The 22,774-nt window shown below is 43.0% G+C and overlaps 1 protein-coding gene and 2 long non-coding RNA genes across 3 annotated transcripts; 1 reads left to right on the forward strand and 2 right to left on the reverse strand.

Moving 5' to 3' along the window:
* Nucleotides 1-972: 972 nt before the first annotated feature.
* On the reverse strand, nt 973-13,200 carry LOC135237892 (annexin A11-like). Its single transcript, XM_064305451.1, has 2 exons — nt 12,563-13,200; nt 973-2,481 (listed from the first exon to the last, which is right to left on the reverse strand). Exons 1-2 carry the CDS (start codon nt 12,959-12,961, stop codon nt 2,329-2,331), a joined length of 552 nt encoding a protein of 183 aa, XP_064161521.1. The 5' UTR covers nt 12,962-13,200; the 3' UTR covers nt 973-2,328.
* Nucleotides 13,201-13,381: 181 nt separating this feature from the next.
* Nucleotides 13,382-21,036, forward strand: LOC135237910 (uncharacterized). Its single transcript, XR_010324966.1, has 2 exons — nt 13,382-13,778; nt 14,129-21,036. It is a non-coding gene; the product is annotated as an uncharacterized LOC135237910 (long non-coding RNA).
* Nucleotides 16,981-22,478, reverse strand: LOC135237902 (uncharacterized). The gene is made up of 3 exons (XR_010324964.1): nt 22,134-22,478; nt 18,941-19,147; nt 16,981-17,074 (listed from the first exon to the last, which is right to left on the reverse strand). It is a non-coding gene; the product is annotated as an uncharacterized LOC135237902 (long non-coding RNA).
* Nucleotides 22,479-22,774: the final 296 nt, after the last annotated feature.

Here is a 22,774-nt window from a genome sequence, read left to right on the forward strand (position 1 = left end):
ACTTTATACAGAAAGCGGGAGAGCAGAGAGGGTTACAGGTCGAGAAGGAACCTCAGCAAAGAAACCACCAGAGCGGGGTATCGAACCTCCAGCCACATGGAGAGATTTGCATATGGACTCAGAGTCCACTGCCCTGTGGCCTGTGCCTGTAGTATGTTAATCTTTTAATCACAACTTTTCTCTTATTGAAGACAAAAAACAAACAAACAAACAAAAACAGTATATGTTGTATGTATTTTATTGTATAAAAAATGGTGTGTGTTCATCCACCATTTGTTCCATTTAAACTGAGGCATCTGACATTAGTTTTGGCCCTTTGGTTCAACGGCACACATAATCACTTAATCTGCTCTCTGCACATTAGCTTCCAGATATTGTACTGAGCCTGTAGCCTCCCACCCTCTCCCTGGGCGTGTTCCTTCCCACAGAGTTTTAAATGTCTGCGGCTACACTAAATGAACAGCCTTAAACCCCAACCTTTTACAGGCAGCTTTTCAAACACCTCTGATTATTTTCTGTTGCTCTAAATCTGTGTGTGTGTGTGTGTGTGTGTGTGTGTTTTCTTCTTCTTCTTTTGAACTGTTCTCTTCCCATTTGAAATGCCCTATTGTGCCCCCTTGGGTGTCATCAAGACCCAGAAGGCCCCAAATAAAGGTGAACTTCACACCACACTTCTCTCCAGGGTTTTCGACACACTTGTTCCTGGTTATGGTTATACACTTTGTCGTACGTCGCTCTGGTTAAGAGCGTCTGCCACATGCCTGCAATGTAATGTAATGTAATATGAACAATGGCCGATGTTGCCCTACAGGAAGTCAGTGAGATGGATCTTTTGACATCATAGATCTTTTCCTTTCTGTGGCAGGGACAAACGCTTGCAATCAAGGCAACGGTCTACCTTGAAAAGCATTATTTTTTACCTTTTGTTAGATCATAATCGTTCAATAAAAAAGACTGACATTGACTTCACAATTATGCTTATTCATGGAGTACTTTATTTTTTTAAACAGTTAACATATCCTTCTTTGACACTTTATAGAGACGCTTTTTTACCTTTACAGAGCACACATACAATTAAACACAATGGTTATTCTATTTGACAAACTACAGTTCTACAGATGGGCAACCAAATCATTAGGAGCAGGTGATCTGAAATGATATTCAAAATAAAATATATATTTACCATATACAGTATTTATACAAATACATCTTAAAATGTGTGGAAAAAAATTATGAATGTGGTTAAAATGAATTGCATTTGTTAAAAGGAAATTCTATTCAGCTTTTACGTGGAATTTAAACTATTTAAGCATTTTGAATGTTTTTAATTAAAAAAAAAAATTTAAAACATTTTTATTTAAATGTTGACATATGCTTATGGTCCAATTCAATTTCCCACTTATTTTTCCTGAATGGCAACATATTAGTGTATTCAGTCAAAAATAGAGTTACATGCTCACATAATGGACTATATTTAAGGATTCTGTTGATGGTTCTAGGCGGAGGCATGGAAGAGTGTATTGTGACATGCTGGAGAAAGGTTCCAATATCTGCCCAATATCCATGTTTAGTACAGAACACAGAACACAGAACACAATACTTCATAGAGCCGCCTTTCTTCTATCTTACATCTATTTTATGCAATTTAATGAATAAACAATATATTTGTAATTTGTTAATGAAAACAGTCAAAAACAGATACTCTAAAAGCAAAAATGGTTTTTAAAAAAATCTTTGGCTAACCTGGCTAAGCTGAAACATTTGTACAAAACTGGGCAAATATTAAATTGTAGCTGTGGTATCAAAATGCTTGCAAAATATGTACTTAAGGCATTCTCAACGTATTCGTTTTGAAGAAGAAGAAAGTCCTCCAACACTGGTCTGAGATTCTAAGAAACTTTAAGTAAAAAAATTTGTTGTCAACCGAACTTTAAGCTGAGTGAACAGTTCTGGCTGTACTCTTTTCTTGGTATTTATGCTTACTGGGATTGAAGTGTACATTATCCAGGCCACACACACTATCCTTCAATTGATTGTTATAAACATTATAAAAGGCTTTTATCCACCAAAGGATTTTTTTTTTATTGCAAAATAATATATTTGGACAATCTCTTGCAGGCAACACACTCTGCTTCATTGATATTTCAGAACTAGGAGTTTTGAAAGGGGACGTCTACAGAATGAAATTCTTCTGTGATGAGAAAGTGGTTAAAAATGAGATGACGCGAGCAAGGAGAGATGACACTTTGAATAATAAAAAATGGGTGCGCGGGGACAGGGGACCGGGGGGGGGGCGCTAAGGAGCACAGCTGGATTCACGTCCGGCATTCAGTTGAACCTGTTGGCGATGACGGCGGCGTAGACGATGTAGAGGATGATGAGGGCGATGCCGATGCCCAGGGCAGCGTGGTTCAGGTTGCGCGCCGTGCGAGAATTCATCTCCGCCTTCTGCTGCTGGCCCTGGTGATTGGCATCTCGGGTCTGAGGAGCAGAGGGAGAAAGAGAGAGGGAGAAAGAGGGGGGGAGAGAGGGAGAGGGGGGGGAGAGAGGGGGGGAGGGGAGAGAGAGAGAGAGAGAGGGAGGGAGAGGAGGGAGAGAGAGAGGGGAAGAGAGAGCGAGGGGGGGAGGAGAGAGAGAGAGGAGAGAAAGAGAGGGACAGAGAGAGAGCAGAGGAAGAAAGAGAGAGAGAGAGAGAGGAGAGAGGAGAGAGAGAGGGGGAGAGGGAGAGGGAGGAGAGAGGGAGAGAGGGGGGAGAAGAGGGAGAGAGGAGGAGAGAAAGGAGAGAGACAGAGAGAGAGAGAAAGAGAGGGACAGAGAGAGAGCAGAGGAAGAGAGAGAGAGAGAGAGGGAGAGGCGGGGAGGGAGAGAGGGAGAGAGAAGAATCTAATCAGTTCCAGCTGGACCCAGGGAACAGCACAAAACGGAAATGTAAAACAGACAGTGGCAAAAAAAAAAAAAAAAACTTGCAAAAAATACATAAGAAATAAATAATAAATAAGAAAAAGTCCTGTTGAACTCCTTCGAAATGCATTCGAACGATAAATGGGCCATCCCAGTGAGGAAGCCGGACGGCTTGGTAAACAAACCGTGTCCTCATCCCATCCTTGAGCGAAGGTTGCGCGGAGACCACAGAAGTTCTCGGCACTACATTAGCTCGGTGCTGCAGCCCCTATTGCGTCACTCAGGAATTGTGGGAAAATAAGACAAAACAGCCCTTCAGTTCGTCTGCACACGGGCCATTGTTAAAGGGATAGCTCTCTTTTTGGCTGGACCGCAACAGCGTGGCCAGCCCTACTAACGCGAATGCCTGTGACTGAGTGACTGAGTGAGTGATGAAGTTACACCATTGGTCGGCCGGATGTAGTGTATTAGGTCCAGCCATATACTAGGTTTTGACCTGGTCTTGTTGAACATTGCACACAAAAAAAATGGTCTGGGCCAATCAGAAACGCACAAAACACAAAGTCGTTTAGAATAACAATAACTTGGCCATCCCATAAAATAACAGGAGGCCGCGGGTGGGAAGCCGGTGAGGGCATGAGTCCTGATCGCTGCATTAGCGACTCCTACTGGTTGGTCGGGGTGCCTGTTCAGCAGGGAGGGGGATCTGGGGGAGACAGCGTGAACCTCCGCACGCGTTACGCTCTCCCAGTGAAACTCCTCGCTGTCAGGTGAAAAGAAGCGGCTGGCGACTCCACATGTATCGGAGGAGGCGTGTGGTAGTCTACACCCTCCCCAGGCCGACAGAGGATAGCGCATCGACCAGGACCGTGATTCACACGGGGAACTGGTATAACGACTACATTGGGGAGAAAATGGGAGGAAAATGGCAACAAACAGAAAAATGGGTAAATGTGTCTTGGACGACAAAAAAATGTTGCGGTAAAAATATTTTTTAAAATATTATTTTTAATACTGTCCTTTTAGAGTACGTTTCCGCACAGTAGAATACACAAGACCAGGAAACTCAGATAAAAACGAATTGCCAGGCCTTAAGTCAACATTCGTATTCACTGACAAGCTCATCATTTGCATAGTTTAAAATGCGGAAACCAAGGTCTGAAACCAACGTAAATTTTACAGCGCATAGACGACGCCAGGCCTACTCTATTTACTTATTATTATCGACTGCACTGTAAAATTACGTCGGTTTCAGACCTTTGCTTCCACATTTTAAACTATGCAAATGATGGAAATGGCTGGAAGAGCACATACAGTCTGACGTGATCTTCCAGTTCCCCAGCTATGGTTTACCAGAAATCAATGGCAGAGGGCCATCTGCTGTTACCTATGCACCTACGCTCTGCTCTGTCAGACTCTCTCTCTCAGCGCACAGTAAAATGCCCGGTGTTAATTCAGCTCAAATGGAGTACATGCACGTCCATTTTACTGCGGCCAGGACTGCTTTGTGCAGCTGGACCCCTTGCTGCAGTCTATTGTTTACAAAGTCAATTGCAGGTATGTATCAAATTTATACCCTCAACCAGCACAGGCAAGCGCACAGGACCCCACTTAACTGGCCAGTTTTGAGAGAGGGGTTTGGCCCATTGGCAGACAACAAAATTATCTCCTTGACTGGTTTGACACCCGTACCTATTATTAGGCATGACCCCCCCCCCCCCCCACACACACACACACACACTCCACCCCACCCCCAACCCTCCCACCACCCCATTTCAACGTGTTCTCTTAGAATGCCATTACAGAATACTTCAGGCATGAACATATGCAAGGAAACCTTTGCCCCAACTGCAATGCTTAACTCTTGTTTATAATTGATCAAGGCTCCAATCTGTTACTCTTAGTCATTATTAAATGCTGAAATTTGTATTGTTCCACAGTGTTGTAATGCATTTTTTTGTGTTGTCTTGTATTATGTAATAATATATCACTTATTATTACATTACACTTTGCACAGATGTGGATGAAGCTAATAATATTCTCTATTAAATTAGTTAAGCATGTGAATCAATGTTTTAAACAATCATTTAACATGCATTGTACATGAAATCATATAATACTGATGATTCTTTTAAAAATGTGCATCACACATTAAATATATTTTTCATTGGAATTCAGTATTGAGACATTCTTTCTGTTTAACTTCTTAAAGTCATGACTGAACTCTTTTCCAACTCCCAGAAAGTTTCCTTTTAGGTCTTTACATAGTGTACAGATGGCTGTCTGAAAGCATTCTATACACCTGATTGAGATTTTGTTGCATTGTAGGGTTTATGTAAAAAATTTTATTTTCATTATTTTTTTGTGAAAAAATTGTAATTCTGGATAGTAAATAATGAAAGGATTTTAAAATTGGCATGTGCCACGACATGGAAAACACACACACACACACACACGCATGCAACCACACACACACACACACGCATACAACCCCACATACACACGCATACAACCACACACACACACACACACATGCACACACACACACGCACACACACACGCATACAACCCCACACACACACGCATACACACCCACACACACGCATACACACACACACACGCACACCCACACACACACAGCTTTTTGTAGAGACCGAACTGCGGAGTGATTGTCAGAATGTGGGCGGGGTTAAGAGCGTTTTCATAGAGGGACTTTCATGGCGGAGAACGCAGAGCGGTCACATGACCTCACGGCTGAACGGGAAATTACACAGGGCTGGCTACGTCCAGAAACCAGCTCAGCGATTCAGCCTTTGCAAAGTGAGAAGTCGACTGCACAGAGCAACAAGCTCGGGGGGGGCCCCCGTGCCTGTTTCTATAGCGCGGCTCCAGTTCCTGCACATGATTTTACACAGAACCATTTCTGCCCTTCCCCCACAGTACCTCTGAGCCCAATCCCGGCCATCACTAGTGCACGTCATGAAGTCTCTTGCTGTTGCACAACATCTTATTTGGGGAATTTGATCTTGCATTTTGGTTAAAATTGTGGTCTGGATCAAATTAAGCACTGGCCTGGATTAAATTAAATTATTTTCCTTTTTTTTCTCAAACAGGGTTTGGGCAGTACAGTATTTGTCAAGATGAACTGGCTGACAGTTCATTTGGAGTCACTAGCTGGGGACAGTTAGAGGAGCATTAGGCTAAGCAGAGGTAGTTTTTGGATAAGAAGTTCTGTCACCAAAAAGTCCTAAAGATAATTATGAGAAGAATGGGGCACAGAGTAGGAGAGAGGGTGTGTGTGTGTGTGTGTGTGCTGCCATGTTCATGGCTACTCTTGTCAATCAGGTCTCTCCTCATCCTTGGCTCACCGCTCGTGTCACGTGTTCCACGGTGAGCCAAGCCCGACGTGCTCCAGCAGACAGATGCAGAAAGGCACTTTAATCAGACTGAGTGGAAGGCCTCTGGGCATTAAACCAGGGCGTGTCCTCTGCCAGCGGTTTCCCCCCTCGGCCTTGTCGGAGCCTAGACTGTGCCAGGTTTCCGTCTAACCGCTGCAGTCGTTAGACGTGTTTCAACTCTTTTTCTCTTTAAAGGCGTATTACGTCAGAAATAGCTACGCACGCTATAAAGAACGAAAGTCGATGCGTTCGCGCTGCGTTCGCCGAACTACGTTGCGGACGATTAGCCTGCATAGAAAGAGGCAAAGCAATTTTAATTGACCACATCGAAGTGGCAAATCAGTCGATTGTACAGAAAATGTGGACGCCTGACCATTTGGTAGGTCATGAAGAATTCAACAACAAAGCAAATGAGACAACGAGCCAAATCTGCATTGCAGATTTGCATCTGCAAAGGAACTTAAACACAGAGAAAGAAAACTGGACTTTGGCCAACGGTGATCTTTGTGATGTACATTTATATACAAAAATACAAAATAAAGCAGCACACAGATTACTCCACCCCTGGTCTACGGAGGGTCAGTGACCGTATTTGAGACTCTGGCTGTAACAGAAACTGTGTCTGTGAGTCTGTGACCAAGAGGTGTCCCATCATTCCTCAGTCATGGTAGTCATTTGCAGGTGACTCGAGCTCTGGTTCAAACAGACTTTTGCCTCTGTCCTTAACTATGATCACATTTGTGACATTTTTTTTTTTGTTTCTTAAGATGAGGTGAATTGTTAGCAGATTAAAATAGGGTCGCGGTTATTCATGCACGGTTTTCATCGCAGTCCCCCAAAAGTTTTCATTGGTTTCCCAAACTAATACACACAAAAAAAAAAGAACGGAATCCCCGCTTTAAATCCGCTCAAAATAAGAAATTCCGGAGCGATAACTTTTAGGGGATTTCGTATTTCATGGCACAGACAGGAAAACAAACAACTGAGAAGAGAAACCGGACTTGGCCAATGGCGATCTCTTTGCAACGTACATATATACACACTAAATAAAGCAGTACACACGTTGCTCTACCCCTGGTCTACGTAAGTGAACTTCTGAGACTGTTTTCAGGGGTTCCGATATAATGCAATATAAGATTTTTTTTTTTTAAAGAGACGTTCGTGCGCCCCAGCAACATCCTGTTTTTTGCCTGTCTGGCAGCCTTCATGTCGAAACTATCCACCTTCTAGCTACCGGGGGAGGGGGGCCCATAAAACAGATGTCTCCTAGCAACTTCATGGCGACAGAAAGACAGCGGGGAAGGGCGGACGCACAACTGCCCCACATATTTTCGTTTCCACCTCCAGCAGAGCCAGAGACACAGTCATGGGCACCAGTTGTAAATCTCCATATGTTCCGTTGGGGGTGGGGGGGGGGTGGCGTGGCGGGGCGGGGGTGGGGGGGGTCGGTTGAGAGTGGTGGGAAGGGTTAGCTGGTTGCTATGGGTGAGAAAATGTGTATGGTTTAGTCCACCCACTGCTATTGCTTGAATCTGAGACCCTGTAAACCTATTAGAACCACAATAATGGACAATACTAGACAGTTTTCTCCAATGGGCTGATCGTTTGATTAGCACACTCCTAAGAGGTTGATTGTAAGGGCCCTACACTAAACACTTATTACCTATTTTATACCAATAAATTCAATGAAAATGTATCTGAAGAATGCAAATCCGTGCTGCTAGCTGCTGTTCCTGTCTACCAGAGGAAACTGGATTGTCTGGTTATGTTTAGCCAAAAGATAAATTTTCCCTGTGGGAGTGCAAACAAAAACACAGACACACACACACACCACATGGACACATATACATACAGCACACAGAAAAATAAATAACAAGGTAGCCAGCGCACAATTTGTCCCTGAATCTCATTTTGGCTGTCCTCGTTTTTGTCCTCAGTCCAAAAATACCCTTGTGCTAACAGAGGGGCCATTTTCTTTTTTGCCAGCCACAGCCACAATCAGACGGCTAAAACAGAACAGCCTGCGTATCTGGTGGTGAGCACATCAGCGCATGCTATTGGGAGGGTGGGGGAGGGGCCCGATCAGCTTTCAATGGGGCGCTTTGCACTGGAAGATAACTGAGGTTACAGCATAGCCGGCATTGCCTGAGGCAGTCTCGTCAGAAGATTAAAGCAGTGTCACGGGGAATGAAGGTTAGCCCTTCAAGGCAAGAAAAGTTACCCAATGTTTGAGTAGCTTGAAAACACGACTGACCCTGGACTGCAGGCTATCCCAACGAGACCGCCGAGGAAGACGAGGAAGCGAAGACAGAAGGCAGGAGCCAGATCTGTCCCCCTCATCATCCCCCGCTTTCTCCTGTCGTTAGATCGCTTCGCCGCAAATCGGGATCAGAACTTCACGGCAATGTCAAACATCAGCCAGCCCACGGGGGGTGCCAGCATCGTTCGCATTGCGGAAACCATTCAATCCAGACTTCGAACTTGGGAAAGGTTCGATGAACTACTGGCAGTGCGGTCGGCGGAAGGAAACAGGCGGAGTTCGAGCAGCCTATTCACTGGATGTCGCTGACGCACGGGGTGTAGGGCGGCTGCCGTTCGAGAGACACGTTGCCGGGCAGGCCCGGAGCCACCGGCTCAGAGACGGATTCAGAGATTGGTTTATATAGACCTAAGTTGATTCAGGTGGCGACTTTTGATCCTTGTTTACGCTGCACCTTCGGCCAACAAAGACAATGCCACGGTCGCAATTCCGTCATGTCTCGCAAGGCCCGGAGTCAAAATCTCCCGAGTCACCATTGCTAGTTTTAGGAGATGTGAACAGTCGTAAACACGACATACGTGAAACATCATATCATTAGTAGCCCATCCTCCACCAGAGGATTTTTTCCTGAGCTTCCCCCAGGACAGTTCTGTTCTGTTCTACTCTTTTGTCGTTCTACAGAAAGCATTACTTAGTGAACTAGTACAACGCCACAGCAGTCTTCGTGCCACGAACAGGAAACAGTATGTCTACGCTCAATTTCCTGGCTGTTACAAGCCATCTAAGTTAATCCAAACATAATACATGCATTCACATAAAGAAGGTAGGCTACAATTCTATGACTCACTCGTGAGTCATGGGAATATTGTATGAGCTGACATATTACACTACATGGCCAAAAGTATATGGACACCTGACTTCGAACATCTCATCCAAAATGATGGGCATTAATATGGAATTGGTGCACCCTTTGCTGCTATAACAACATCCACTCTTCTGGGAAGGCTTTATACTAGTTGTTGGTGCATTGCTGCAGGGATTTGCTTCAATTCAGCCAGAAGAGAATTAGTGAGGTTGGGTACTGATTGGGTGATTAGGCCTGGCTTGCAGTTGGCTTTCCAACTGATCCCAGTGGTGTTGGATGGGGTCGAGGTCAGGGCTCTGTGCAGGCCAGTCAAGCTCATCCACAACATTCTCGAGAAAACCATTTCTATGAAGGCCTTCCCCAAACTGTTGGGGAAGCACAGAATTTGCAGAGAGCTGTGGAAATGTTTCATCCTATGTTGCAAAAACTGTTGATGGTGTAAGAGCAATTTTAAAGGAAACAGATACTTTTTACTGCATGTTTTTGTCTGTCAGTAAAAGGCAACTTAAAAATTTCTAACATATTTTTCTGTTTGCTGGTTTGGAAAAGTAAATGTATGTCCTTTTGAAGCATAAATGTTCTTTTGAAAATCTGCAGACACAGAATCTGGAACTGAACAATGAATGAATTTACATTCTATGTATTGCTAAGTTCCAAGAGTATTTCCCATAAATAAGAAATATTTCATATGACCAGTTGTATAATACATAGTGGCCAGTGTATGTGTTATTGAGTCAATTTTCCATGTAGTTGGTGACCTTTTGTTCACATGATCAGTGTTACCTGACATTAATTTTGATAAAGGTTTATTTGACACAGTTTCGGATAGGACATTTCAATCATCAACTTTTTTCTCACAACAAAGTATGACACCTTCAAAATAAAATAAAATAAATAAAAATTATAATTAAAAGGGATTTTGTAAATCATCACTCTTGGATTCATTTTTTAATTGTTGTGTTTTATACCAAGTAGGACTGGTCAACTGCTTAGCTCTACTTGACTACATAATGTTTTGTATACATGATTATGTAACTTAATACAAAAATACAGTAAGTAGAAATATGTACACTCCTCACAAAAAATATATATATAGGGAAATGTTTTTGCCAATCTTGTCCAATCCATGACGCCTTGCTTTCTCGTGATTATGATTACTGACCGTAATGGTTATCGTAAAAAAAAAAAAACACCCACTTAATGTCTTCACTCAGTTTAATTTTCTTTTCCTTTTTTTCCCCTAGAATTTCATTACATTCCTGAGATCCGGGGCCAATAGAGTGCCGGTTACGGGAAATCTCGCCTAACCTGTCAAATCAATTCAGTAGCTACTTATAAAATACGCCATCAATTCCTGGAAACGAAGCGAGCTCACTGCATTTCGTCATCCCGGACTGCCCGGTCCCCCGGCAGGCCTCTCATATGGGGGGAGATTTACGTGTGCAGTTAGCTCGGTTTGCGGTGTAATTAATTAGCGCTGGGGAGAGAGCCCTGTGGCTAGTTCGCCTGCAAGTCGACGCGCGGCACCTACATGACGCCTGTGATGATAGCAGCCAGATTACACCCTTCGCTTTCCCGTGTTCTTTGATCTTCGCTGTTGCACTACCCAGGCAAACATGTGGTGAAATGGTTTGAAAGGCAAGGCTCCAAAACTAAATGTCATACGTTTTATCATTGGTGAGAACTCTGTACCTGAGCTAGTAAGCAAGCAAGCAAGCAAGCAAGTACATAAATAAATAAATAAATACATATTCATAATCCCATTTTAAAATATGAAAATGTGCAATTCATTTTAAGGCTTTTGAATAGTTTTAATTTTCAGCCGGACAAATTACCCCTCCCTTTGTTTTCCTCCAATGTATAATTCTTTTGGCATTCCAAGAACTAAATAGTTCCCATTCTGTAAAGAAACCGGGATTAACTTTGTTTACTTGACGCTGAAGACCAACATTCAACTGCAACAGCTGCTGCAGTATGTTCGTATTTATGAACAGAAATATTATCAGTAAATGGCAGGTGTTTGATAGGTATTCCTCTCTGATTAGATACACATTTCAACTCCTTCCGAAGCAAAGACTTTTTCTTTATTTGCGTGTACATTTCTTCAGAATATAGTGAGCAAGGCCTCAGAGCCTCACAGGCTTCAATGCTGGCCCTCTGTAGTCATGAACACTGTTTTGTTTTCCCCCTTGTGTGTCCAGTATGCCACTAGCCTAAGTGATTACTTTGGTGGCAAACTTAAGTGCCTGTACCAGAAATATGCACTCAACATACAGCATACTGTTCTACAAGCAGGTGGCATGCTGCAGTATATATGTCTCCTCTCTCCCTCTCTCTCTCTCTCTCTCTCAGGCTAATAAACAGGAACTGATTTGTCCCTGTTCTGGCAATCTCTCTCTCTCACTCTCACTCTCATCCTCTCCTCTCTCATTTCCGCTGTCCCTCTCTCTGTTGCTCTTTCCCTTTCTTTCTCTCTCTCTCTCTCCCTCTTTCCATCCCACCCACTCCCCAACCCCCCTCCCAGGCTAAGAAATGGAAACTGATTTGTCCGTCTATCTCTCTCTTGCACCCCTTCATTCGTATATTTGAATTGCTTTATCTTTTATATGTTACTCCTCTTCTCCATGCGCTCTAGCCCTCTCTTATTTAAAAAGCACATGCTCAAACATTTTTAAAAAGCTCACTTAAACAAGCACAGCTATTAATATTGCACCTCTAACAATGCCAAGCCCATCTCTAGACCCAAACCCACTAACTCACTCACCCCCCCCCCACCCCCAACTCCTCATTCACATTTCCTGGAAGTAGACATGAAATTCCACACCCCCTCTCCCACCGCCAGCACACACACACACACACACATACACACACACATTCACGTAATTTTCCAATTTTTTTTTTCTCACTGAAGGCAAACAGCACTTACTCACACGCCCACCTACACTCTCACGTTTCAATTGTTTGTTTTTTTTTACTATAAAAAAAGAAAACTTTCTATTATCAAAGTGCGCTGCCGTAGGTTTTCGAAAGTCCACCGCAAAACAGTGTGTAAAGTGGCAGAATAATAATCATTCAGCAGTATTTCGCATTTTGCTCCCTCCCTCCCTCCCTCCCTCCCTCCCTCCATCTCCCACTTACCCTGATGGAGTACACCAGGGCGGCGATCCCCAGCGGCAAGCAGCAGCACAGCATGGTGAAAATGGAGTAGCCCAGGTAGTCCGGCTTCGGATGCATCAGCGGCGTTTGGGTCACGTACACCGTGGGCTGGACGGTGACCATGTGCTGGGCCCCCTGCGGGTACTGGCCCGGGCCCGGCGGGTACTGCATCCCCGGCTGGGGCGGGTACGGGCTTGGCGCCCCTCCGTACTGCTGCGCAGGGGGGTACATCCCAGGCGCGGGCTGTCCCGCCGGCGGGTAGCCCGCTGCAGGGTATTGAGGGTACTCCTGGTACGGCGGGGGAGCGGGATTAGCCATTCCCGATTTGCTGTCGGGGTTCCAGTCCTGGGAAGGGGCGCTGGGCGACTTGCTGGGGTCCATGCTCCCGGGTGTTTTCTTTAGGAAAAAAAAAAGTTTTTTTTCTCTCTAGTGGGAACAGTAAAGAAGAAGAAGAAAAGAAAACCCTCAGTGGTGTTTTCCCTTTGAATTTTCTTTTGCTCTATAGATCTTTCCCTTTCTTTGTTTAAATGATATAATTTGTTGTTTCTGTCTCTTGTCGCGCTATTTCTATGGACGGTCTTTTGTTTCTCTGCCGGTCTGTCTGGCTCACAGTTCACTCTGCACTCTGTCTCCGGCAAATTTTTTTTTTTTTTCCCCCACCGAGCACACGCCCTCTAATTCGCTTTGCCCCTCCCTTATCTCTGCTGTATGTGCCTGGGTCCCCTATAGAAGAGGCTGGGAGGGGGATGGGTCGAAGTAAGAAGCCAACACGCAGCAGATCCTCGCGCTAGTTCCTACACGGTACGGGGTGAGGCTGCCACCTCGTAGTCGTGTAAGGAAGTGCAGCGTCGCGACGTTACGTTCAGTGCGGGAACGGGGCTGTGCCGCGCTTCAACCGCACTTTCGCTCGGAAAAACACGACGTGGTGTTAATCAACACAAGCAGCATGTCAGTAAAAAAGAGCACGAACAAAAAAACAAAAAATGTAAACGAATAAAACTGTTTCCTCCGCATAAGATGGAATAAGAGCTAATTACGGTAACATTAAATGCATGCGGACAGAGGGCGAACTTTCCTTAAAGTTTCGGGCACCAGTTGTTATTTTCCCGGCCATATTGAAATCTTAAACTATACACTATAAAGGATAAAGAGCCCACAGCGGACAGGAACATAGGGCCACCCGCTCGTACCCGCTCAGGTAGGCTATTATATTGGGTATTATAGTCCTATTTAGCGTAAGCAGTCCACGCTTTGTTTATTTAATAGGATGTATTAAAATTAACATCTCTTGCGCTGGTTTGCGTCACGGTGGATAACGTCAGCTAGCGCAATTTCGGAAAATGCACGAGCGCGAGGGCGGAGGCGAATCAAATATACTGCGCAAGCCATACAGTGTGACCGGAGGAGTGGGACCGAGCCAAGCAATCGCATAACGACGCAAGGCGTATAGAGGAACTAATCATTTTAACGGATTACTGACGTAAGTGATGGCAGTCGTCATTAGGATAAAATGCTTTTCCGTGTTCCCTCCCTCCCCTTTGTCCCCAGGGTACAAGATGCATCTTGGCAATCAATGTCTTGCATTGATTTTCCACAGGCCGAGCGTACGATCTGAGTGCCTTGGCTCTGTGACAGACCTTCCTTGAGCGAACGCACATCACGATCATTGGGATGGCAGGCATGACATCCCGCCAAGTTACGCCTTGGCGGGGGCATGCCCCATACCTATACAGCACCGAGAGTTTGGCACTTTTCAGGGTTCCCCACAGAAATAACCACAACAGCCACAGACACTCAGCCCTTAAAAACATTAAATTCTGTACATTCTCACCCCATTTCAACAGACAGAATTAATAAACAACTTCACATGTCCACACAATAAAGCCCCAAACTAAGGGGATTTTGCGTTTTCTCCTCCACCTCCTCATTCTTCTTATTTTTCCTGCCGCCTATCCCACTAACAACATGTCTCCCCATTGGGCATTTTACCGACACCAGCCAAATATTCACCTACACGACCCAATCGAAAACTCGCATACACGCGCAAAATACCCATACCTTTTTACTCTGAAACATTGCCAGTTTAGACAGCTAGTCTGCCTGTGGCCTAGTGGGCACAGGGGGTAGGAGGTTCAAGTCTCGCTAGGAACACATTTCTTTAACCTGCTTTTACCCTCACTAATAATTGTCTACTACTTCTCAATTATTGCTTTTGCACCATATCTACCCGCCGTTCACCGAACGTATACACTGCATATACACCCTGTGTTTTGTAATCTTACCATTTTACAATCTCATGCAAACTTTGTGTCAGATCAAAGTGTCACATATTTCGAATTGCCTCATGGAACACATTGAAATTCATGTAGAAAACTGCTGGTGAGTAACTACAGGAAGCATATTTCTCCAGAAAACATATGTTTATACTTGCTTCTGAACTGAATTTCAGTAAATGTACAAGTTATTGTATATTTGCTACGTACAATAAATACTGCATGTAAACTACATATTGTACATACATACATCGAGAACTTCTTTATCCCAATGGGGACATTTCCCTCGCAGCATGTTACATTAACATTTACGAACACACATTTATACCAAGAAACATACAATCATTCACGCAACAGAAAGGCTGGGCAGCGAAATACGTACATACCAATACAAATTGGACATACAGACGCCTATTCAATCAATCCTGACTGTGAGAAAGCCATCCACACATATGTTTGGCCTATCCATGTACTGCATGCTTATACACACGAAAGAATTGAGAAAATATTGGGTAGCATAGTTTTGGAATACATTTTATTTAATTTCGGTGAGGGAAGATAGCCTATATTGTTTTTAGTACCGTAACTTGGCGTCATTTTTATATCAATACTTTTAATGCCAGGCGTGGATTTTGGCAGTCTGAATGAATGAGTTATAGACGGTGTATGTGTGAGTAACTTGGCATTTTTGTACGTTGAAAACGTGTTTTTTATGAGATATAACTACGGGTGCGCGACTGTCATTCCTGCTCCTTAGCTAGCTGACCCCTACTTTCAGGAGATGGCAACTTCAGGTGGAATCGCGGAAATCAAAGAAAATTCGGTTATTTCCTTGCAAAAACGCCCTTTCACAAGGCGTTCGCTGCAAGAAAAAAAGAGAATAAAGGAGCTTGGACCGGACCGACCCGATTTACAAATTTCGCAGCAGGCAGGTGATCGAGGACGAGCCTACACCCGGGGCTTCTCCCGCTCTTGTTATGACAAACGGAGTTGGCTAGCTGGATGTGGTGTAAGTAATGCCTTTTATTTTTTCCCGTTTGCTATTTCAAAGTGTCGGCACCGAAGCGTTGTGGACAACGACGGGGGTACAAGACCTATAACATCTTTCTGAAAAATGCAAACGGCACGAAAGTAGCCGCAGCCATCTAGACAATAGTATGAGACTAAAAATCTTTTTGGCAGGTTTAGCATTGCTGAACAGCTAGGTGAAGGCTACAGGGCATTAGAAGGCACAACGAAGAGGTGACAAAATCGACACATCCTGTCCAGAATAATAGACTGTGTGAAATTTTGTGGAGCATTTGAGTTGGCTTTGCGTGGCCATGATGAGAGTGAGAGCTCCGATAATCCCGGGATATTCCGTGGGTTGGTGAATTTTGTTGCCTACTTTGAATTTCAGCATTCACATATTCACATTTTGTCCAGCAGATGGCTCTATAAATGACCTTGGAGTTAGCGAATATGTTCCTGCTCTTTTTATGACTTCATAGAATGTAACAGTGGCAGTAAAATTACTTCAGTAGTTCCATATTTAGAAATTGAGCTGTTGCCTGTTGGTAACTTTAGGTGATGTAGGTGAAATGGGCATTTTGTTGTCTCTAAATATTATTTTATATTATTAAGGAGGGCAAAATATGTTCAAGTAGTGCTACTGGCCAGTGTTTAGGCAACATTACAGTGTGTTGTGTTGTTTTAGATTTATTTTAATTTTTTTATTTTTTGCTGAGCTATGAAGTGCTGCTTCAGTTTGTTTGTCCCCCCCAAAAACTGCGCCCCCCCAAACAATTTTATCACCAGCCGCCACTGGATGATAATATTTGAATTAGATGAAATATTACTCTCACAATGATGCGGTTTTGATTTTAATTTTTTCTCAATCTGGATAAGGCTGCAATACAGGTAACTACCATGATGATGATAGAAACGCTTCAGTAAAAGAGGGATACACAGTGCATTGAAAGCAAGTGCTTCTGCACAGGTTGGAAACACCTATCTACTCAAGAGTCAGCGTCCCATCTGGGAATTGAACCCGTGACCTTGAGGTGCAAGCCCATTTCCAAAAGCGACACGCTAGGCTACGGGTTCCCTTTCGCTGGGGGAAGTGCAGAGACAGGAAGTGACCCGCACCTGTGGTGTTCCTTCCTGTCTGCACGAGGCTGGGAGGAGAGCGATATCTTGAGCCGACGTCTCCGTGGGGAGCTCCAGATCTCCGGGGTCACTTCTGCACAGGTTGAGGGTGGATCCAGATGTAATTTAAACATTTAAATATCCCAGTGTGTTCCCACTTCTCCCCAGGATTCCCTTTTTGGGGAGCACTTGTTTTCGGCAGGGTGTTTCAGTGACTAAGGCTGCTGAACATGCTGAAGTTTCCACCAGGAACAACGGTTTAGATGATGTTGTCAAAAGAACCTGAGGGTAACCAGGGGCAACCGCGGTTGAAGGAGTATACCCCTTGACCGCGATGTCCTGCATTGGTCGGAGAAGCGAGGTGAAAACAGACGAGCATGAGCTCACTACGAACATCGATGCAGGACGTGAGCGGGCAGTTTATTTTGGCAGTTCCCTGTAACACATTTATGAGTATGACGCTGACTGCTTGTTTTTTTTTTAATGCAGTGTGGTCTCAAATGTGTGAACTGCAGTTTAGCACTGAGTATTTTACTGTGCGAATGGAAAAAGTAATCATTTAGCCTAAATTCTGGATTCTTTAGCTTTGAAAGATCAATAGTTTTCAGCAGTGGTTTTGTGACAGTTTTGTTTATTTTGTATCAGTTTTTGTCTACCTGTATGCTGCCTTTTTACTGAAATTGCCAGCCTGTGGAAAAGCAGACTTTAGTTATGTGAATCATTTTGTATTACTCATAAGTCACTTTTGCAGTCTGCATTGTTCATGCTTCTAGAAACTTCCAGCCACAAAAAAAAATGCTTGTGTTTAGGATGATCAGTATTTGGCTTTATCAGTCATAGATGGAATCTACAACCATTAAAATGGGTTGTGTGTAGTAGGCCAAAGAAATATTATTTTGTGTAATTGTAATGTCTTGAAGTTGTTTGAGAAGAGATCCCAATACCTACAATTCCTGCTATTCCTTTGTTTTGTAAAGCTCAAAATATTTCATATAACAACATACTGTATAATTTTGAATTAAAAAAAATTTCCTTCAAGAAATGCCATCTAGTCTGGCTTCCTGTTTTGTTATTAACCGAATAACAGAAGCATGCTCAAAAGAAGAAGCCTGTTCTCACTGGAAGTGGCCTGCCAAAAGCAAGAGAATATATTTAAGTGGCTATAAGAATATATTTTTGTTTCCAGAGGTACATTTATTTATTTATTTTTTGTGGGCAATATTCTTCATTGCACACAAAATCTGTCTCAGCCAATTGCTAACATACCCTAAAACTGAAATTATATATTTTTTGAAACCTCAGAAAGTAAACTATCACTTTAATCTCTCGAATGATAAAAAAGCTAAACCACATGACAGTCACATTTTTTTAACCCAGAAAGCAAAGAAGAGTGAGCTAAAATTCATCCACAGCGATGTGAAAGACTGATATCTAATTATAGGAAGCATTTGGTTGCAGTTATTGCTGCTAAGCGTGATGCAACCAGTTATTACATTTAAGGGGGCAATTACTTGTACGCATGGGTGATATGAGTGTTTGTTAAATTTTTTCATTAAATAAATGCAATAATTAAAAAAATGTGTTTTGTGTTTACTCAGGTTTGCGTTGTCTAATATTACATTTCGTCTAAAGATCTGGAACCATTTAGTGTGACAAATACACAATACTAGAAGAAACCAGGAAGGGGAAAAATTTTCACAGCACTCGAGGTTTGTCGATCCTTCACACAACATACACTGGTGCAGATATAAGGAGAGCTAGGCTTTTTCCACATTTTACTTTTTTTTACCCAGAAAGCAAGCCATTTACATTTAGCAGATATCTCTTATGTGGAGTGACTCAGATGCATAACATTTGTACGTCCCTTTTCAGCACCAGCAAGCCCGTTTTTTCCCAAAAGCGGCCACGCTACGGGTTCCCTTTCGCAGGGGGAAGTGCAGAGGGAGGAAGCGAGCTGTACCTGTAGTGTTCCTGTCTGCGCGGTGGCCCGCGGGGAGGTCTGATATCTCCAGCTGAGTGTCTCCGCAGTGAGCTCCAGATCTTTTGGTCACTTCAGCTCGTCACCCGCAGAAATGGAAACTGCGAGTGGAGATGTTCCCGCCCACCCTGCAGGCGTCACCGCCCCGCCCCAAATTTTTGGCAGATTTTGGCAGTCTGGATGAATGAGCTATAGACGGTGAGAAATTAGGAGAAATTATGAAATTGCGTAGTTGAAACAATATGTTTTTAGCAGAATGGACATGTAGGTGAAGGTTGACATGATCACAGACTATAGTGCGAAGTAAATGAAGTGACCATGAGCGAGCTTAGTTTCCTTATCGAAGGGTATATGTAACAGTCTGTATAACATATTTGTCGTTAAAGTGGAGGGTTAAGTAACGCGTGAAATCTATTGCACTGATGTGCTTTTCTCATGTTCAGTACTAGTAGTTATAATTATGAGTGAGTCATGATTTTAAATGTAATGTTTTAATGGGGAGTTGCAGAACGTACATACGTAGTAATTGTTTGTATGTGGCTAGATAGAGAACAGGGCGAGGTAACATGAATGTAGAAACGTGCTGTTTGCTGATAAGAAGGTTTTGTACGGTAGCCAAATGAAGAAATATAGTTAGTAGAAATGGCACAGTGGTGAACTGGTGTAACTTTTTAATAAAAGGAATGCATTTGCCGTCATGAAATGCATCAAATATATAAATATAAGCATAAGAAAACGTTAGTGTAAAAGAGGAAATGATCTGTCTGAGGGCGAGGCGAGACATGACATAGCGATGCAATGCGTGAAATACCATTAGCAAACCTGTCCGTGGTTTTAAAGAAGAACACAGGCCAGTAAGCACAGAGGAGCTCCCGTTGAATCCATATGGCTTTGCAATATTGTAGCCGGTTAATAACTGAACGTGCAGTCGGTACATCATAATGCAGTGTATACGTTCGGTGAACGGCAGGTAGATATGGTGCAAAAGCAATAATTGAGAAGTAGTAGACAATTATTAGTGAGGGTAAAAGCAGTTTAAAGACACGTGTTCCTAGCTGGGCTTGAACCTGGGACCCCATGTTCCCAAAACTGTAACCTTGCCCACTAGGCCACAGGCAGACTAACTTTTTAAACTGGAAATGTTTCAGAGTAAAAAGGCATGGGTATTTTGCGTGTGTATGCAAGTTTTTGATTGGGTCGTGTAGGTGAAGATTTGGCTGTCGGTAAAATGTCCAATGGGGAGACATGTTGTTAGTGGGATAGGCGGCCGGAAAAATAAGAATGAGAATAAGAAGAAGAAGGAGAAAATGCAAAATCCCCTTAGTTTGGGGCTTCATTGTGTGGACATGTGAAGTTGTTTATGAAATCTGTCTGTTGAAATGGGGTCAGAATGTACAGAATGTCATGTTTTTAAGGGCTGAGTGTCTGTGGCTGTTGTGGTTATTTCTGGGGAACCCTGAAAAGTGCCAAACTCTCAGTGCTGTATAGGTATGGGGCATGCCCCCGCCAAGGCGTAACTTGGCGGGATGGCATACCTGCCATCCCAATAATGTTTGCCTGTATGAACAGTGAGCACTGTTTTTCATACCAGAACCAAAAGCAGAACTGTGTAGAATATTGGCGTAATGCACACAACTGTTTTTTTTTTTTTTTTTGGCCAAATTGACAGTTGGACATAAAGTGGTCAGTTCAGAGTTTGGTTTGTCAGCTGTGCGCACATATCTGCTCCTCCCAGTCAAAATCAGGTGGTGAGATGGTAGTCGTTTGACAACACAACAGTTTTGTTGACAGATCTCAGCATGTGAGGAGACCAGACCCACTATGTTCGATCTATGTTCTGCATCGCATATGATGAAATTCTCGCACTTTGATTTTTATTCCGTTTTAAAGTGAATTTCTGCACTTTTATTTTTATTTATTTATTTATTATTATTATTTTATTTTATTGCCTTGTTTTATTTGTTATTTTCTATCTTACTCTATTTTATTAATTCTGTGTCTTATTCCGTATCTATGTGAACCACTTTGAATTGCCTTGTGTATGAAAAGTGCTATACAAATAAACTTGCCTTGCCTTGCCTTGCCTTAGGTTCAATTTCAACAGGCTAACACTCCCCATTTAATGACTGGATATGCTCTGCTCTAGATCAGACTGGCAGCATTTGTTCAACATAGCTAACTGTTGCTGGCTAGTCAGTCCTTGTCATATAATTTATTGTTTAGATATTCAAACGGGCGCCATTTGTGAATGGTCTTGGCAAACGGGTGGTACATTGAGCAGAGGACACTGCCATCTGCTGAGTTTACGTGTTACTACAAGAACGTTACGGTTTTGCTTATATTTTCTTGCCACTAGATGGCAGAAAGTTGAGTACAGAATAAATGGGACTCAGTAAAGTTCTACGTCAGGATGCACAACAGGGACCGATCCAGGATTTTGTGCCAACTTGTGCTCTCGATTATTTAAAGCCTCAATCATATCTTGATCTGACATTTGTATAATCACCAGCTACAGCCGCAGACTCCATGTTTATCCAAAACCCCGCTGGAGTACAGGACTGTATCAGTGTAGTTCACAGAGTCAGAAACTAAAACGTAATTTGGAAAAAGTAATTAGTTTGGACAAAAAACCAGCACACAGACTGACCCTTCACAACCGGAGTTGTGCCTCCCTGCTCTACCCTAAAAAAAAGTGCAGATACAATTCTAACAAGAAGTGAGATTATATTTCCAGTAATTTCTATACTTAGGAAATATAATTTTTCTATTTAAAAATGAGTTTAAAAAAAGCTTGGTTAGTATTCCATGCAAATACACCTTTGATATTTAGTTATGTTCACAGACTGGCGTCAACATGGCGGGAAATGATGAAGTCAGCTCTATAAAGGTCAGTCTTTGCGTTTAAAAAAATATACAAAACAGCGAAGTGGTTTTTCTTTTTATAAAAGATAATTTTGGTCTTGTTGAACTTGTCTTGTTCTTCCACACACATGAACTCATCCCGCTAATTTCCTATTGAGTTCTACCTCCTGGCTGAAGAACTGCACTACTCAGCAAAACCAGGTCACTGGAACAAAATAGGTAGGGCACTGCCATTGTACCCTCGAGCAAGGTACTTAACCTGCATTGCTTCAGTCAGCATACACCGATCAGCCACAAAATTAAAACCACCTACCTAATATTGTGTAGGTCCCCCTCGTGCCGCCAAAACAGTGTATATCCAGCTGTATAAATGGAAGCTATGTATAAAGCTGTGTAAGTCGCTCTGGATAAGAGCGGCTGCTAAATGCCAGTAACGTAATGTTGATTTTGTGGTAATTTCGGACTCCTAGCCACTATCGGTCCCGTTAATTTTCATCAGTGCAACCATCCACGTGCTGCCCTCTTGTGTCCGCTACAGGCTATAGATAAATGCACTGCAAATGAAACAAACGACTTTTAAATTTTTTTTTACTTTTTTACATTAGAACATTGGTGCCCAATCATCATGTGTCATAGAGGACAGTGTATGCAGGTTTTCATTCCAACCAATCACTACACCTGCTGATTTCACCAATAAATTCCCTCCTCTCTGGCTTAAAGGAGTACCATGGTGGTTGAACGTGACACTTCCCAGTTGTCTTCAGGCAACAACAAAACAAATGTGCATAATTTTTTAATTCTTCAGTCATTTCAATGCACTTTAAAACGTATTTTTCTAAGCCTAAATTTCCCACGATAAAATTCACCCGAACCGTCTGGGCGTGGTAATGAGAACTGTCCGTTAGCTATGATTGACAGACCGTGTCCCGTTTCCATAGCTACCCCCATGATATG

Source organism: Anguilla rostrata, chromosome 1 (assembly GCF_018555375.3).
Source record: "Anguilla rostrata isolate EN2019 chromosome 1, ASM1855537v3, whole genome shotgun sequence".
NCBI lineage: Eukaryota > Metazoa > Chordata > Actinopteri > Anguilliformes > Anguillidae > Anguilla > Anguilla rostrata.

Excerpts from the sequence above, each read along its gene's own strand:
- LOC135237892 (XM_064305451.1), bottom strand. The coding sequence starts at position 12,961 with ATGGACCCCAGCAAGTCGCCCAGCGCCCCTTCCCAGGACTGGAACCCC. Across the intron at positions 2,482-12,562 it reads CCCTGGTGTACTCCATCAGG|ACCCGAGATGCCAATCACCA; the intron begins GTAAGTGGGAGA and ends TCTGCTCCTCAG.